The 16,334-nt window shown below is 34.0% G+C and overlaps 1 protein-coding gene across 3 annotated transcripts in view; it reads left to right on the top strand.

The window, feature by feature from the left end:
* Positions 1-16,334, top strand: part of CPNE8 (copine 8) — a 230,647-nt gene that overhangs the window by 32,670 nt on the left and 181,643 nt on the right. For all 3 annotated transcript variants that reach the window (XM_030322174.1, XM_030322175.1, XM_030322176.1), the window contains exon 3: positions 56-102. In XM_030322174.1, coding sequence (XP_030178034.1) covers positions 56-102 — 47 coding nt within the window. The remainder of the gene's footprint in view (positions 1-55; positions 103-16,334) is intronic.

Below are 16,334 nucleotides of genomic sequence, written 5' to 3'. Positions count from 1 at the left end.
CATATGTTGTATTTATAAAAAGACATTTATACATTTATTTTTTCATCTTTTATAGTTTGTGTCTTATATGTACAAGGAGTTGGAAATAAAGAATGGAGAGAGGTAAGAATTAAAAAATTTTTAAAAATCATTGTACTGGAAAATATGGTATAAGTTAAAATTTGGTCAAGGTGATACTGTCTTGATTTTAGTTATTTTAAGTGTTCTTCAACCCAAAGATTGGATTTTTTTAATTTATGAAAGTCATTTTGTGTGTGTGTGTGTGTGTGTGTGTGTGTTTTATTTTGGAGAGCAAGAGAGAGAGCATGAGTGGGGGAGAGGGGCGGGGGGTGAGGTATTGAGAGAATGTTAGGCAGGTTCCATGCTTAGCATGGAGCCCTATGCGAGGCTTGATCCCATGGGATCATGACCTGAGCTGAAACCGAGAGTTGGAGACTCAACCAACTGAGCCATCAAGGCATCCCGTGTTTTGTTTTTAATAATCCTCGATGTTTGCCTGATTTATGGCCTTCTTATAGAATAGTCTAGCCTTGAAACTTGTCTCTGTCTAAAGTAAATTTAATAGTTGCAATCCTTACACAATTGAAGTCTGGATTTAAGTCTCACTTTTAGAAGTCAACTGCTGATTTTATAAAATATTACTTTAAAGGATTTTAAGTGTGGAGCTTGATATTAACTATCACCTTCTTTTTGCCAGTTAGTAACTTATTGTTTGAAAATGAGGTAGAAACTCAGTTTCCTAATGCAGACCTACTTTGTTTAATGAAATAAAAACAAGGAGGCAGAATTATTTTAATTTATATTCTAGAGTATCTCTCCTTTCAAATGGAAGGATGATCCCTGGAAGACGGGGGTGCATATTAAAATAAAAGGCATTTCTATCTGCTTGTAGTTGCTGGTTATCCCAGGAAGTTAGCGCATTGTTTTAATGAGGTTACAGTTTCTGGTGAGATTTCCCTGGTGAGATTTCCCTAGTGAGATCTGTGCTATTTGTTGCCATAGATTGCTTTGCGGCCAGCCCTTTTACCAGCGTGTCTCAACTGTGAGATAGAGGATAAGAATAGGTCATTGTAATTTATTCTCAAAACTGGCAGAATAAACCAATTCAAAAATTGCCCCTACTGATAATGGGTCAGTGGGATAGTGAGCACCAGTTTCTCATATTTAATTGTTGCTGGACATTTCCATGTGATATTTTTCTCAAAGTCTATTTATACAAATGTAAATTCATCAGCTTTACCTTACGGCCACTGCCTCTTTGCTCCACATATAGCTAATGGCATCACCAGCCAAAATATCAAACTGCAATTTTTGCAGTCACTCTTGACTTTTCCTCCCACACCTTTCCTGTTTATCAGTTATCCAGTGGTGTGAATTCTCTTTAATCAAAAAAAAATCTCAAATGAACCACGTCCTTTATTCATTCAGACCTATGTTATCTTAGTCTTCTCTGTTATAACATTCTCGTGAGTGCATGCTTCTCTCTCATTCCTCTAATTTTTCCTGTGATTATTTTCCTAAGAGATATGCTGTCTCTTGTCATTTACTCTAGAGTTCCCTTTCTCAAAGGCCTGGGGCCGTCCAGTGGAACTGCTGACTGACCATAAGAGTCAGGCTAGCTGGGGGTAAGCACTTACTAGGAGTGTTCAGAAAATAATATTACTGGAGGGGCCAATAAAGGAACTGAGATAAACATTCAAAAGGTATGGGACCAGGCATCTGGGCCAATACAGATCCCTAGTGAAGAGGCTTTTCTATTGCCTACACAATGAGATATGAATTTCTTTCTTACTTTATAAGATCTTTCATAATAATAATGACTAATATTCTAAGTTGTTTAGATATATTGACTAATTTAGCTTGTACAATAACTTTAAGAGGTAGAGACTATTATAATTCTTATTTTACACATGAGGAAACTAAATCACAGAAAGCTTAACTGATATTATGAAATCTACCCACTTATAAATACTGGAGTAGGGATTTCAACCCAGGTCATCTGGCTCCAGAGCCCTTGCTATTAGATCACCTTGCTTTGCAGAATCCTTATCTGATCCCAACATTCACATTCTGGTTTTATTGATGGAAGGAAATTCTAGAAATTGATTTTTGGGTTTTATTCTTATTTAAGCTTGACTCTGAATGAAAGAAAAATAGGAAAAAGGTCTACTATTTAGGGAAAATAACCATAATAATAAAATAAAACAGAAAACACTATTCTTCTTGTTTATTTTTTTCTCCTTGAAGGAGTAAAAAGAATTCGTAAGAGGGAACAATACTCAAAGGGGGCATAAGAAAAAGTAGAAATTGCAAAAGTGATGAGAAGTAGGACCCAGAATTATCTAGTGTGGATAGGAGCAGATGGAGGAAGATGAAGAGAAAGCAGTTAAGAGGCAGTTTCAATAGACAGCATTTAAGAAGAATTAAGTGTTAAAAACTGGAGAATAGTCTGGAACAGTAGAAAGGAAGTGCCAGATGCAGGAGACAAGCATTTAGGAGCTAAAATCCATTGTATTTAACAGCTAATTGAACTTGCTGGATAAAGGAAAGGTGTGAAGGAATTAAATACATTATGTATATTATTAAATCTCCACAAAACCATGTGAGAAAGACAGTTTCCTTATTTTGAGAGCCAGTGTGATATAGTGGCTAAGGAAATGCACTTGACCCCTCTTGTTTCTTAATCTGTGATGTGGGAAATGGTAGAGATTCTAGCATATGGTGGTTCAGAGGATCAAATGTGAACCACTGATAACAGTGTCTGGCACATAGTAAACGTTATATGATTAAGGATACATGGGGACTCTAAGAGATCAAAAAAAACTTCTATAAGGGTAACAAAACTAGTAAGGGGCAGGTCAGTAAATTCCTGCATTATAAAATTCTGTAGAATTCATTGCACAAGCCCAGCTGTTGATGGGAAAATGACCTATGGGATTTACTTGGCCTCAAACCTAATATGAAGCAGTGGTGTTACGCAGCTGCTAAAAGGCTAATGCAATCTGAGGATGCGGTGATGGATGTGCAGCGCTTGCATCAAAGAAGATAATGCTGTTATGATGAACTACATGAGATTGTCATTTTCGCATGTCAAAAACGGTCGAGTGTTGGCAATTTCATGTGATTCAATCAGATTCTATTGTATTTTGCTCTGGTGGGAGCAAATCTGGAGTGTTACTTCTCAGTCCTCCATTTGAGACCCCCAAAATGCCAACTATGTATTTAAGGAGGGTTACCATCTTGAAGAAAGGGATAGAGGCTACGCTATAGGAATAAAGGAATGTTTAATCTAAAAAATGCAAAGACTCTGACTATTCATAATAAATGTCTTTAAAATCTTAATGTATTTTCATTTAGAAAACGGGAGTACACTTACTTGATGTTGAAACAAACAAGGAGGAAACAAAAAAAAATTGGCTCAAAGATGGAGAGACAGACATTATTTGATCGAATGTGAGGAAGACGTTTGTAACACTTAGAGTATCCCTCGGTGGAATGTATGTGGATATAGTGGAACTGTAGCCACAGTTCCTAGAACTGTATGCTGGCACTAGAGTGGATGTCCTATTTCTGGAAGTATTCAAACGGGCTGGACTAATTCACCAGGAATGAAATTGGTCTCAGTTCTAATTACCTAACTAGTCTGCTTTTTTTATGAGACTGTAGGGTTCAAAAGAGTTTTCTAGTCATTTTATCAGTTCTTCCAATCATCTTTCAAGTATTGAACATTATTTTACAAGATGACAGCAAAAATCACTGTGGTAACTACACTCAAGATATTTGGAATCAGATAAGCAAAACAATATTATAGATACTTTATTAATAACTTTAAATCCATTCACCCATTTATCAATTTGACATATTTTTAAGTGCCTGTTATGTGGTTGCAATGGTGGGTTAGATTTTTAAATAGAGGGTATTTCTGCCTCAAGGAGCATGTAAAATATGGTAGAATTTTACCAGCAACTTTAGTGTATCTGTACTATCAATATACTGATTTAGGTATCACAACTGTGTCGTAATATAGCAGTTGTGTTTGTATTTGAATTTAGTTATATTCTGGAAAAATACATAGTAATTAGCTATATGATTTTATGTTCTGGGATGAATTATCTTTAGATACCAAGGATTAATAAAAAAAAAAGGAGCTTAAACTATGTTGAAATAAATGCTCCAAATAAAGAGATGGAAAAAAATATTTAAAATTGATCTGTAGTTGAAATCTGCAATTTAAAAATTATATCTGACACTATTAGAATTACCTGCATATCTTATATAAATTCTAATGACTATGAATTATCAAAAGCTCTTGAAGTAATTGATCTTTTAAAACTAAAATTATATTTCAGTGCATAACAGTTTTGGAGCTAGAAATGATACTTAAGTGCCATGAATTATGAAAATATGAAAACCTCTTGGTGGCAAGTGGAAACTGCAAAGTATTATCCCTGAGGATGCACACTTAACTTTGAGAGGTTCTGAAAATGTTGCAATTAACTTCTTTGAGTTAAATTTTAGTTATCCATAGGTAATCTATTTTGTGAATTACCTTTTTTTGTAACATTCTTTTTTTTTTAGACTTTATATATTTATTTACTTTGGGGGCAGGGAAAGAGAGAGAGAGAGAGAGAGAGAAAGAGAGAGAATCTCAAGCAGGTTCCATGCTGTTGGTGCCAAACCCGACAAGGGGCTCAATCTCAAGAACCATGAAATCATGACCTGAACGGGAATCCAGAGTCCTATGCTTAACTGAGTGAGCCATTCAGGTTCCCCTGTGAATTACTTTTAAATATTTAAAATTATAGAGTTAGTTTCAGATTCTCTAAGTTTGTATGTTATAAAAGAAAGCAAGCTGAAGTTTTTATAATCCGCAGCGATCACAGTTTGGAGGCAAATCTACTGCCACAGGTTGATTACTGTAATTTGACATTGTCTCTGCTTCTGAACCATTCCTCTGATTTTGAGCTATTTTAACATGTATTTATCTCCATACTGAATAATATATGTATAATATGTGAACACACAAACATATTCAGAAAGGATGAGAATATTGCTCATAGCCCAGCTTAAATAATACTTTACCTATTTGACTTTTCTTTTTTTTTTTTTAATTTTTTTTTCAACGTTTATTTATTTTTGGGACAGAGAGAGACAGAGCATGAACGGGGGAGGGGCAGAGAGAGAGGGAGACACAGAATCAGAAACAGGCTCCAGGCTCTGAGCCATCAGCCCAGAGCCTGACGCGGGGCTCGAACTCACGGACCGCGAGATCGTGACCTGGCTGAAGTCGGGCGCTTAACCGACTGCGCCACCCAGGCGCCCCCCTATTTGACTTTTCTAAACTTCACAACTAGATTTTCTACCTTGCCCCTTTGAAATTCTGTAATTTCTATATGTTTCTCACGGTCCTTGTCACCTTCTTCTTTATATCATTCAACAAATATCAGTTTTGGTTTTTTTTTTTTTTTTTTTTTGTGAACATACTGTCTTTGGAATCTCAGCTTCACTTCTTAACTCAGTGCTCTTTAAAGGTCAACCTCTTGCACAATAGCATTTAGGATAGGGCTTTGTTCTTACAAGGTGCTCAGTTAATATTTGTTAAAAGGATAATTTTGAGGATACCCTCAAACGTAGGCACACACTCAACTCTCATGGTTTCAAAACTTATGAGTTTGAACAACCCCTGTAGATCATTGGGTGTAAAGGTCACATTTTTCATGTGAGAACATTTATGTGGTACTCTAACTAGTCATGAGTGCTTGTTCTTCCACTCCTGATCATAACTTTAACTATATACTTTCTTCAGCTCCTGATCATAACTTTAACTATATACTTTGGAATGTGAATTGCAGCATCCATTGAAAACATATTTACCTCTTGAAGCTTAGGGATACAAGTTTCATCCTCTCCTTTTTGTTCTATAAAAAATATTAGACTGAACCATCTAAGGTTATTGATATAGGACTGGCAGCTCCCTACAATCTTTAGGCATGCACTATGGCTAAGCCCCTGAGGGTCCTGTATGGCTACTGACACCACCTTTGCTCTTGGATTCATGCTGCAGAGCAACTGAACATTCTGTTTTGTTTAGTCTTCTTTTCTCTTTTTTTAAAAAGATCTTAAGGACAATATACTGTTGAGCATTCAATCTGCAGAGATTGTATTCTTCTCATTGGCATTTGAAGGATTCTTGTGATATATGTCATGACTTCTTCACTGTGATTGCTTGAGGGGATTGTAATGAAAGACATGTGAGGTTCTCTTACAAGAACATTTGCATGGCATACAGTTGAAAGAATTTTGTAGTACCAGTATCTTTGATGGTGTATATAGTCAATCTTATGGCATTATTATTTTAGCAAAAATATTTTGTGTGCCCCTCAGGAAGATACCCTATACACTCATTTGAATTCCCAAGGTCAGCCACACCAGTGTTGGAAAGAGACCTTTGGGCCTTGAAATTTTTCTGTTTAGAAAAGGACATAAAGTAGATTGACAAATATTCCTGGTTACAGATAACTAAAAGCTGTGGCTTAATATAAGTGGTCCATTCTTTATAAGGCTCAGGGAAAGTCGATTAACTCAATGAGTATTCTATGACCCATTGAATAAGAATCATACTTTGATAGAACTTTGCTGATTGATTATTAGTTGAAGAATTAGTAGAATAATTTTGGTCTTGAGTTATTTTTTTCCTGCCATTTATTTTTTTATTTTTCCAGCTTTATTAAGATATAATGGACATATAACATTATATAAGTTTAGAGTGTACAATGTAATAATTTGATATTTGCTTATATTGCAAAATGATTATCAAAATAAGGCAAGTTAACACATACATATATCACATCCCATTATATATATTTGTGTGTGTGTGTTATGGTGAGAACTTCAAAAATTGACTCTTAGCAGCTTTCAAATTTACAAAATAGTTCTGTTAACTATCATCACTATGTATACATTACATTTTCAGAACTTATTCATCTTATAACTGGAAGTTTGTACTCTTTGACCACTTTTGCCTATTCCCACCACCCCTGGCAACCACTAGTCTGTTCTGTTTCTATGAGCTTTGCTTCTTTTAGAGTCTACATATAAGTGAGATCATGTAGTATTTGTCTTTCTCTGACTGACTTATTTCACTTAGCATAATATCCTCAGATTTCATCTATGTTGTCTTGCAAATGGCAGAATTAATTTCCTTTTTATTAATGGCTGAATTTCTATTCTTTTTTTAAATATGCTTTTTTTTAACTAAAATTTTTTTTAATGTTTATTTATTTTAGAGAGAGAGAGAGAAAGAGAGAGAGAGAGAGAGAGAGAGAGAGAAATAGACAGAGCATGAGCAGGGGAGGAGCAGAGATCCCGGGGGGACAGAGGATCCCAAACAGGCTCCATACTGACTTTAGAGAAACCAATGTGGGGCTTGAACCTTTGAACCGCAAGATCATGACCTAAGCTGAAGTTGGACGCTTAACCGTCTGAACCACCCTGGCGCCCCTTTAATATACCTTTTTATTGACATAAAACATACTCAAACCAAAGGGAAAATAATACGGCATAATAATTTGTTATAGTGAGCACATTCATGTAACCACCACCTAGAGCAAGAAATAGAACCTTCCAGCAATCCAGCAATTCTGATTGTGCCCTTCTCTCCTTCCAGATTAAACCACTATCCTGAATTCTAACATTATAGAATAATTTGTTTGACCTCCTTGACTCATATTTTTCGCTTCCCACTCTTGCCTCTGGCAGAAACCACCAATGTGTTCTTTGTACCTGTGAGCTTTTTAAATTTATTTTTTATTTATTTTGTTAATATTCTACAAATAAGTGGGATCATGTAATATATGTCTTTGTCTGACTTATTTACTTAGTATAATGTCCTCATGGTCCATTCATGTTGTCAAAAATGGCAGATTTCCTTCTTTTTTTATGGCTGGATAATATTTTACTAAGTATAGTAGAATATAGTATAACCCTTTCTTTATCCATTCATTCACTGATGGACACTTAGGTTGTTTCCATCCCTTGGCTATTGTAAATAATGCTGCAATGAACATGGGGATACATGTAATTTTTTGAGTTAGTATTTTTGTTTTCTTTGGATAGATACACAGAAATGGAATTGCTAAATCATATGATAGTTTTATTTTTAATTTTTCGAGGAACTTCCATACTGTCTTCCACAGTGGCTCCACCAGTTTACATTCCCACCAATAGTGTAAAAGGTTTCTCTTTTTTCCACATCTGCCCCAACACTAGTAATTTCTTATCTTTTTGATAAGAGCCATTCTAACAGGTGTGAGGTGCTATTTCAGTATAGTTTTGGTTTGCATTTCCCTGATACTTAGTGATGTAGGGCACCTTTCATGTACCTATTGGCCATCTGTATGCCTTCTTTGGAAAAATGTCTATTCAGATCCTCTGCCTATTTTTTAATTGGATCGTTTTTTTTTTTTAACCATTGAGTTATAGGAGTTCTTTATGTATTTTGGTTACTAAACCCTTATCAGATACATGATTTGCAAATATTTTCTCCCATTCAGTAAGTTGCCTTTTCATTTTCTTGATGGTTTCCTTTGCTGTGCAGAAGCTTTTAAATTTGAGACATTTGTTTTTTATGCTTTTGTTGCTTTTGCTTCTGTTGTAAGACTGAAAAAAATTATCACCAAGACCATGTTAAATTGCTTACTGCCTATGTTTTCTTCTAGGAGTTTATGGTTTCGGGTCTTAAATTTAAGTCTAATCCATTTTGAATTCGTTTTTGCATATGGTGTAAGATAATGGTCCAGTTTCATTCTTTTGCATTTGACTGTCCTGTTTTCCCACCATTTACTGAAGAGACTGTCCTTTACTTACTGTTTATTTTTGGTTCCTTTGTTGTGAATTAATTGATATGCATAGGTTTATTTCTAGTCTCTATTCTGATCTATTTATTTTTGTGTCTGTTTTTATGCCTGTACTATACTGTTTTGATTACTGTAAGTTGGTAATATGATCTGAAATCAGGGATTTTGATATCTCCATTGGTGTGCATATTTTCATTTTCAGTACACACTATCACATCATTTTCCAGAATTTTCCATGTGTCATTCTCATTGCAAAGCATTCTTGCTAATGCTTTGTATTGCCAGTCTTTTTAATGTTCCATTCTGGTTAATGTGCAAAGATATCTTGTTTGGATTTTAACTTCCTGCTAATTAATGTGGCTGAGCACCCTTTGTCAGGCCTCATGCCCATTTGGCTATCTGTTATGAAGTGCATGTTTGTTGTTTTTCCCATTTTCCTGTTGATTTTTAGGAGTTATTTATATCGTTGGGATAGGAATTTTTGTTGTGAATATGTCTTGCAAATGTCTTCTTTCCTTTTGCAGCATGATTTTTTACTCTCTGAACTGTGTATTTTGATGAATAGTCCTTAATTTAGGTCAACATAGCAGTCTGTTCCTTTATGAGCTATGCTTTTGTTCTGTTAGAGGAAACTTTCTTATTTGAAGACCATGATGATGTTCCCCAGTGTTATAATTCTAGAAGTTTTATTGTTTTAACTTTTATATTTAGATTTAAAATTCCTCTGGGATTAATTTTTGGGTATGGTTTGAGGTAAAATTTACATTGATTCCATATGGTATCTAATTGACCCAGGAACATTTATTGAAGAAATTTCCTTTCTCCACTGCACAATCATATTACCATTATCATAAATGAAATGACTGTATACGTGATGGCCTTGTTAGGATTCTGTTGTGGTATACTGTTTAATAACTCTGTTTTAATAACTAAATCTGGTTGTTTGTGCTTTGGAGTTTTTTTTTTTTCCCCTTCAAGATTTTCTAGGCCAAAGATTAGCATTTTTTCTTTTTTTTCCTTGTAAAGGACCAGATGTAAATAAGGGCTGCATAAATATTTTAGGCTAGGTGGCCCTATGATCTCTCTGGCCATTGTAGCATGAGAACAGCCATGGACAATACATGAATGCTTTATCATGACTTTGCTCCAAAGAATCTTAATTTATTCAGCAGTCAGCAGGCCAGATTTGGCTCAGGGGCTGTAATTTTCTGAATCCTGTTCTAGGATAGTCTTAGGTTTTTACTTTACCACAGAAATTGTGGAATTATTTGCCAGCTTACACACATACATATGCACATATGAGATCTGAGATTGTGTTGAAACTGTAGATCAATTTCAGAGAATTGAAATATGTGAAATAGTATGCCTTACGACCTATGAATATGGATACCCCTCTATTTAAGTTGTCATTGGTTTCTTTTAATATGTGGTAATTTTTTATGTAGAGCTCTTGCACATCTTTAGTTTTATTTTCCTTTAGTGATTCTATATTTTTATTTTAATGTAACTCATCATTTTTCCTTTTTATTTTTTATTGTGATATAGAAAATATAATTTAGCTTTTGGATAATAACTCTGAAGTGACCTTGCTCAACTTACTAAGAATAGTTTGTGGATTTTTAAAAAATTTCTGCATAAATTATGCTGATCTACACATTAGAATTTTATTTTTTCCTATCTAATCATGATATTTATTGCACTGACAAGTACTTTTTGTACAGTGTTGAATAAAGGTGGTGATAGGAAGCATCCTTGTTTTGTTCCTGATCTTAAGGGTAAAGTTTTCAGGTATGCATCTATTGAGAGGATTATGTTATTGTTCTTTATTTTGTCAATGTGGTGAATTACATGTTTGGTTTTCAGTTAAATATATTTATGGAATAAAACCAACTGATTATGATGTGTTTCCTTTTAGATATATTGCTTGCTATGTTTTGCTAATATTTATTAGAATTTTGAATTTATGTTGTGATATTGATCTATAAATTTCCTTTCTTGTCATAGACTTCAAAAGTTTATTTAGTTTTGAGAGGGGAGGAAGGGAAGAGAGAGAGAGGGCAGAGGATCCAAAACGGGCTCCACGCTGGTAGCAGCAAGCTTGATGCCAGGCTTGAACTCACAAACTGCGAGATCATGACCTGAACTGAAGTCAGACACACTACCCACTAAGCCACCCAGGCGCCCCTCTTATGATAGACTTTAGAGTTTGTTATTTATGCTTAGGCAAGTCTCATTAATTTACTTGAAAGTATTTCCACTTTTTCTGTTCTCTGAAAGAATATATGAAAGGTTAATTTTATACTTAAATGTTTGGAAAAATTTGCTGCTAAAGCATTCTTAGCCTGGATATTTCTTTGTGGGGTATTTTAATTTCAGATTCATTTCCTTACTTTCATATATGTTTACCCAAGGTATCAATTTCCTCTTCTGTCAATTTTGTGTGCTATGTTTTTCCAAGAATTTGTTTTGCTCAAATTCTTAAACTCATTGGTGTAAAGTTTTTTATAATATACTTTTATGATGTGCTTAATTTCTGTGTATTCTATAATGATGCCCTTTTTACTTTCTGATTTTGATAATTTGTATTTTCCCTCTTATTTTCCCCTTGATGCATCTTAGTAGAGATTTATCAACTTTATTAGTCTTCTCAAAGAATCAATATTTGCCTTTATTGGTTATTTAATATATTGTTTTAAGTTTATTAATTATTGCAATTATCTTTGTTACTCTCCTCACATTGTTGGGGGTTTAATTTGCTGGTCTGTTTCTAAATTCTTCAAGTAGATAACAATATTTATTTTTAGTCATTTTTCTTTTCTACTATATGCAGTTTAAAAAAAATTAATGTTTATTTAGTTTTGAGAAAGAGAGACAGAGTAAGAAGAGGGGCGGGGCAGGGAGAGAGGGAGACACAGAATATGAAGCAGTTTCCAGGCTCTGAGCTGTCAGCACAGAGCCGCATGTGGGGATCAAACCCATGAACTGTGAGGTTATGACCTGAGTAGAAGACCAGTGCCCCACCGATCGTGCCACCCAAGCTCCCCTCAACTGTATGCATTTTAGGCTACATTTTTTTAATAAGAAGCTTTATATCCAGCAAGTTTGATATGTTGTACTTTTGTTAGCTTTCAGATTCAAACTATTGTTTTTTTTTTTAATTTTGAAACTATCTTTAAAAGTTTTTTTGGAAACTATCTTATATTTATAGAAAAGTTGCAAATATATAAAGAATTTTTTTTTCCTTTAAACCATTTGAGAATAACTTGCCAATATGATGACCTACAGCACTTGAATACTTTATTGCACAAAGGATGTTCTCCTACATAGCCATAATATAATACTGAGACTTAAGGAATTGACATTGACATGTTTCTACCACCAAATCCTAAGACCCCATTCAGTTCTCACCAGTTGTCTCAATAATACGTTTTAGAGCAGACAGATTCCATTCAGAATTATTTGTTGCCTTAGTTGTCATTTTTTTAGGTCTCTTTTGATCTTGAATACTTAGTCTTTCCTTAACTTTGATGACCTTGACACTTTTGAAAATGGAATGTCAGCTACTGTATAGAATTTCTCTCATTTTGATTTTGTGTGATATTTTCCTTCATGATGCAACTTGGATGAAATATCACAGAGGTGATACTACGTCGCTCTTCTTGTATCCCATCTGGTGGCACAGGATTTTGATTTGTCCCAGTTTGGGTTAGGTTATTTTTGATCACTTGATTAAAGTGATGTCTGCTAGCCTTCTCTACCAAAAGTTACTTTCCTTTTTTGTAGTTAATACTTATTTTGGGAGGAGACTCTGGGAATTATGTTGGGAAGGTAGTTAACGAGTGTGTGGTGAGATACTTTTTAAGAGTATATAAATATCTCCTTCCTCATTAAACTTTTAATTTATTCATTTATTTTATAAGTGTGGACTCATGGCTTCCTCTTTTATTCAATGGAGTTTTATATGTTATACCGTTTATTTTGGGGTTCAAATTTTCATAAATTTGCTAAATGGAAGCACCTTCAAGTTGGCTTCTGTATGTTTTAAAAATGTGCCTTGTCATTCTTTTTTAGCAGTTCCTTCCTTCCTGAGACAAGATGTCTAGGGCTTTTACTCTTTCTCTGGAAATATTTCTTAAATTCTACTTCACGTGATATTTGAATAGTTAATCTGGCTCTCTTTCTTTAAAGTTTGTATAGTTTGTCTTTTTTTCCCCACGATTTACTTTGAATTTTCTTGTGTTTTTGTATTTATAGTGTGTTACTTGTAAGCAGCTGACACTTGGGCTTAAAAATAAATCTACATCAATAATATTTATCTTATTTGAACTGTTTAGGTTATTTACAGTTAATGGGATTGCCAATATGTTTCAGTTTAAACCTACCATTTAGCTATTTTTTTAACTTTTAAAAATTTTATTATATGTTTTAAATTCTTTATCTCTCATTTCTTTTCTTCTTTGGATTTGACTAAATAATTTTTTTAGCATTACTTATTTTTTCCCTTATATTAGCTTGTTAGTTTTACTTTCTTTTACTATTTTTAGGAGTTACCCTAAAGATTTCAACATACCTATGACAATTTCTTGATATTTTAGAATCCGATAAATTAGTTTTGTCACAACTTTCCAGAAAATACTTAGTCCTAAAACACTTTAATATATAATGTGTGTGTGTATATATATATATATTTGTGTATATATACATTATGTATATATATTGTGTATATATACACAAATATATATGTGTGTATATATATACTATATATATATAATGTAAACACACAAGATAGTTTATTATTATTTTATATCATCAATATTCTTTTTTATTCTACATATATTTACTCTACTAGGTGCTCTTCATTTCTTCGTGCATTTGAAGGTTTCCTTCAAGCATCATTTTTTTTTTTAATGTTTATTTATTTTTGAGACAGAGAGAGACAGAGCATGAACGGGGGAGGGTCAGAGAGAGGGAGACACAGAATCTGAAACAGGCTCCAGGCTATGAGCTGTCAGCACAGGGCCCGACGCAGGGCTCAAACTCACGGACCGCGAGATCATGACCTGAGCTGAAGTCGGCCCCTTAACCGACTGAGCCACCCAGGCGCCCCTCAAGCATCATTTTAATTTCATATGAAGAATTCCCTTTAAAATTTATGTTGGTGCAATTTTGCAGTTGTGTTGTCAGTAACTGTCTCAATGACTACTCTTGTAGAGGGATGTCCTTATTTTGCATTCACTTTTCTCTGTTGTTTTGTTGGAAACACATACACAAAGCAATGCAAAAAATGAAAACCTTGGTGAATTATTAGAAAGCAAACACCCATGTAAACCATTAACAAGGTCAAGAAATAGAACTTTGCCAGCACCTCATGAGTTCCATGAACTTTCCCAATCAGAGTACTCTTTTAAAGAGTAACGGTGAGTGTGTTTATGGTTTTTTTATTCAAGTGTGCACTTCTCAACATTACAGTTTGGTCTTGTACACTTCAAAAAATGGTATGTATTTTCTGTGTCTTTTAGTGTACAGCTTTCCCTCCATTCCTTTGTTTTTCTTACAACTTATCTGTTACAGAAACTAGACCATTTGACCTATAGTTTCACAGTCAGGATCTTTTTGACTATATGCTTATGGTGCAGTGCAGTTCATGGGTTTTGTTTTTTATTTTTTGTTTTTCTTTTTTTTTTTTTTTTTTGTATTTCTACAATTTAACAGATTATGTCAGAAAGTTGATCAGACATGGGTTCAGTTCCTTTAGCAAATTTGTAGGTGATGGCGTGAACTTTCAGTAGGAAGCAAATGATGTCTTGTTTTTGGTCTTTTTTGATGTTAGCACCCATTGATTCTTAGTGCCTTGATTTTTGTTCTTTTTCTACTTGTTAGTTGGAGTGATGTTGTATTCTATTAACATTAGCAGATCATATTGCCATTGCATACTTTATTTTCTCCCTTTTAGCCCTAATTTAGTCTTAGTTCTATAAGTAGTGCTCACCACCACTCTGTATGTCAATATCTCTGTAGTAATTTTGGTTATCTAAAGCTCATTCTCTAATAGATTCTTTGGAAGAGCTCATGGGAACAATATTTATTATTCTTTTTTTGTGTGTCAACAACAATTTGTGTGCTTTGAATATACAGAACATAAAATTTTTTATTACATTTTCTTTCCTTAAGTATATTAAATGTTACTCATTTTCTTTTGTCATAAAGCATTTCTGTCAAAAATTCTAAAGAAAAACTAATTTTATCTTTCTTTAAGCCACATGCTAATGAATTAGAGTTTTTTATACTTGTCTGTTCCTTGCTATGATTTTCTTCCTTGTGGGCTTCTCTTATTTTATGATAGGCCCACTTTGCCTCTGTTCAGTATTTGTTACTTTCTTCTCATTTTCTTTTTTTTCCATTTCTTTTTGATTCTTAAAAACAAAAATATTTTTTTTCCAATTTCTGTTAAGGCTTTATCTATTGTGATGACTCTTGGGTCCTTACTAGTTTATTCCGTTTCTAAAATGCTGTTTTATTTATTTTCTCTTTATTTCCTCTTTGATTTATATCACCTCCTTTCTCAGTACCACTAATTCTGGTTTACACAATTCTTTTAGGATTGTATGTGTTTTAGCTCTGTTTGAAATACTACATTATAGTTTTGGTTTGGTTTTTGATTATATCTTTTGGCATACTTTCATTTCCTGTAGAGATATTTATTATTCTGCTCTCTAATCTCTCTCTCTCTTTTTTAATGATAACATTGTAATTGAGCCTTGACACCTTTAATTTTCTTGAAATTTTAAAGAAACCTGGGTTCAGATAGCCCTTCTAACTTCACTAGGGTCCTACTTCTGTTCAGTTGTGCAGTCTTCAAAAGTATAGCTCATTGTTGCTGAGATTTCCTGGCTTTGCTTCTCTCTCCATTTTTATGTGGACTTGTTCTTTTCTGTGTCACTGCTTGTTCCAGATAAAAGTTGGGATCATGTTAATTAACTTCTTTTCTCTAGCATTGGGCCTTTCAGCACCAGGATACCCTTGCATCTCTGCAATAACATCCAACGATACATTTGTGTATTTGTCTACCATTTCTGGTTCTCCACTCGAATGCTGGTCTGTTTTAAGTGACTCCATTAGAGCTGGAAGCATGTCTTCATGCCTGATAATAATTGCTGAATATCATATAAGAACAATTAGAGACATACTTGAGGTGTTGGATGATTTTTTGTTTCTCCAGAGTTGGTTTACTTTTCTTCTGGGGAGATAACTAGACTAGGAAAATTTTATTTTAATTCAATATTAGATTTGATTCACTCTGAGCTGAGATTCATTCTTCTTCAGGGTTTCTCTTCTGATTCGTCCTTATTCCTTGGTGCAGCCTCTTGGAGCCCCAACTCAAAGCCTTTGTTACCTTATTTAAAAAAAAACACTTAAACATGTGGAAAGAAAGCATGAACATGCATATAACCCCTTTGGAGATTTAAAATTTTTTTTTTT

This window comes from Lynx canadensis, chromosome B4 (genome assembly GCF_007474595.2).
Source record: "Lynx canadensis isolate LIC74 chromosome B4, mLynCan4.pri.v2, whole genome shotgun sequence".
Classification (NCBI taxonomy): Eukaryota; Metazoa; Chordata; class Mammalia; order Carnivora; family Felidae; genus Lynx; species Lynx canadensis.
The sequence above is the reverse complement of the archived record's forward strand: the minus strand, read 5'-3'. Positions and strand labels throughout refer to the sequence as shown.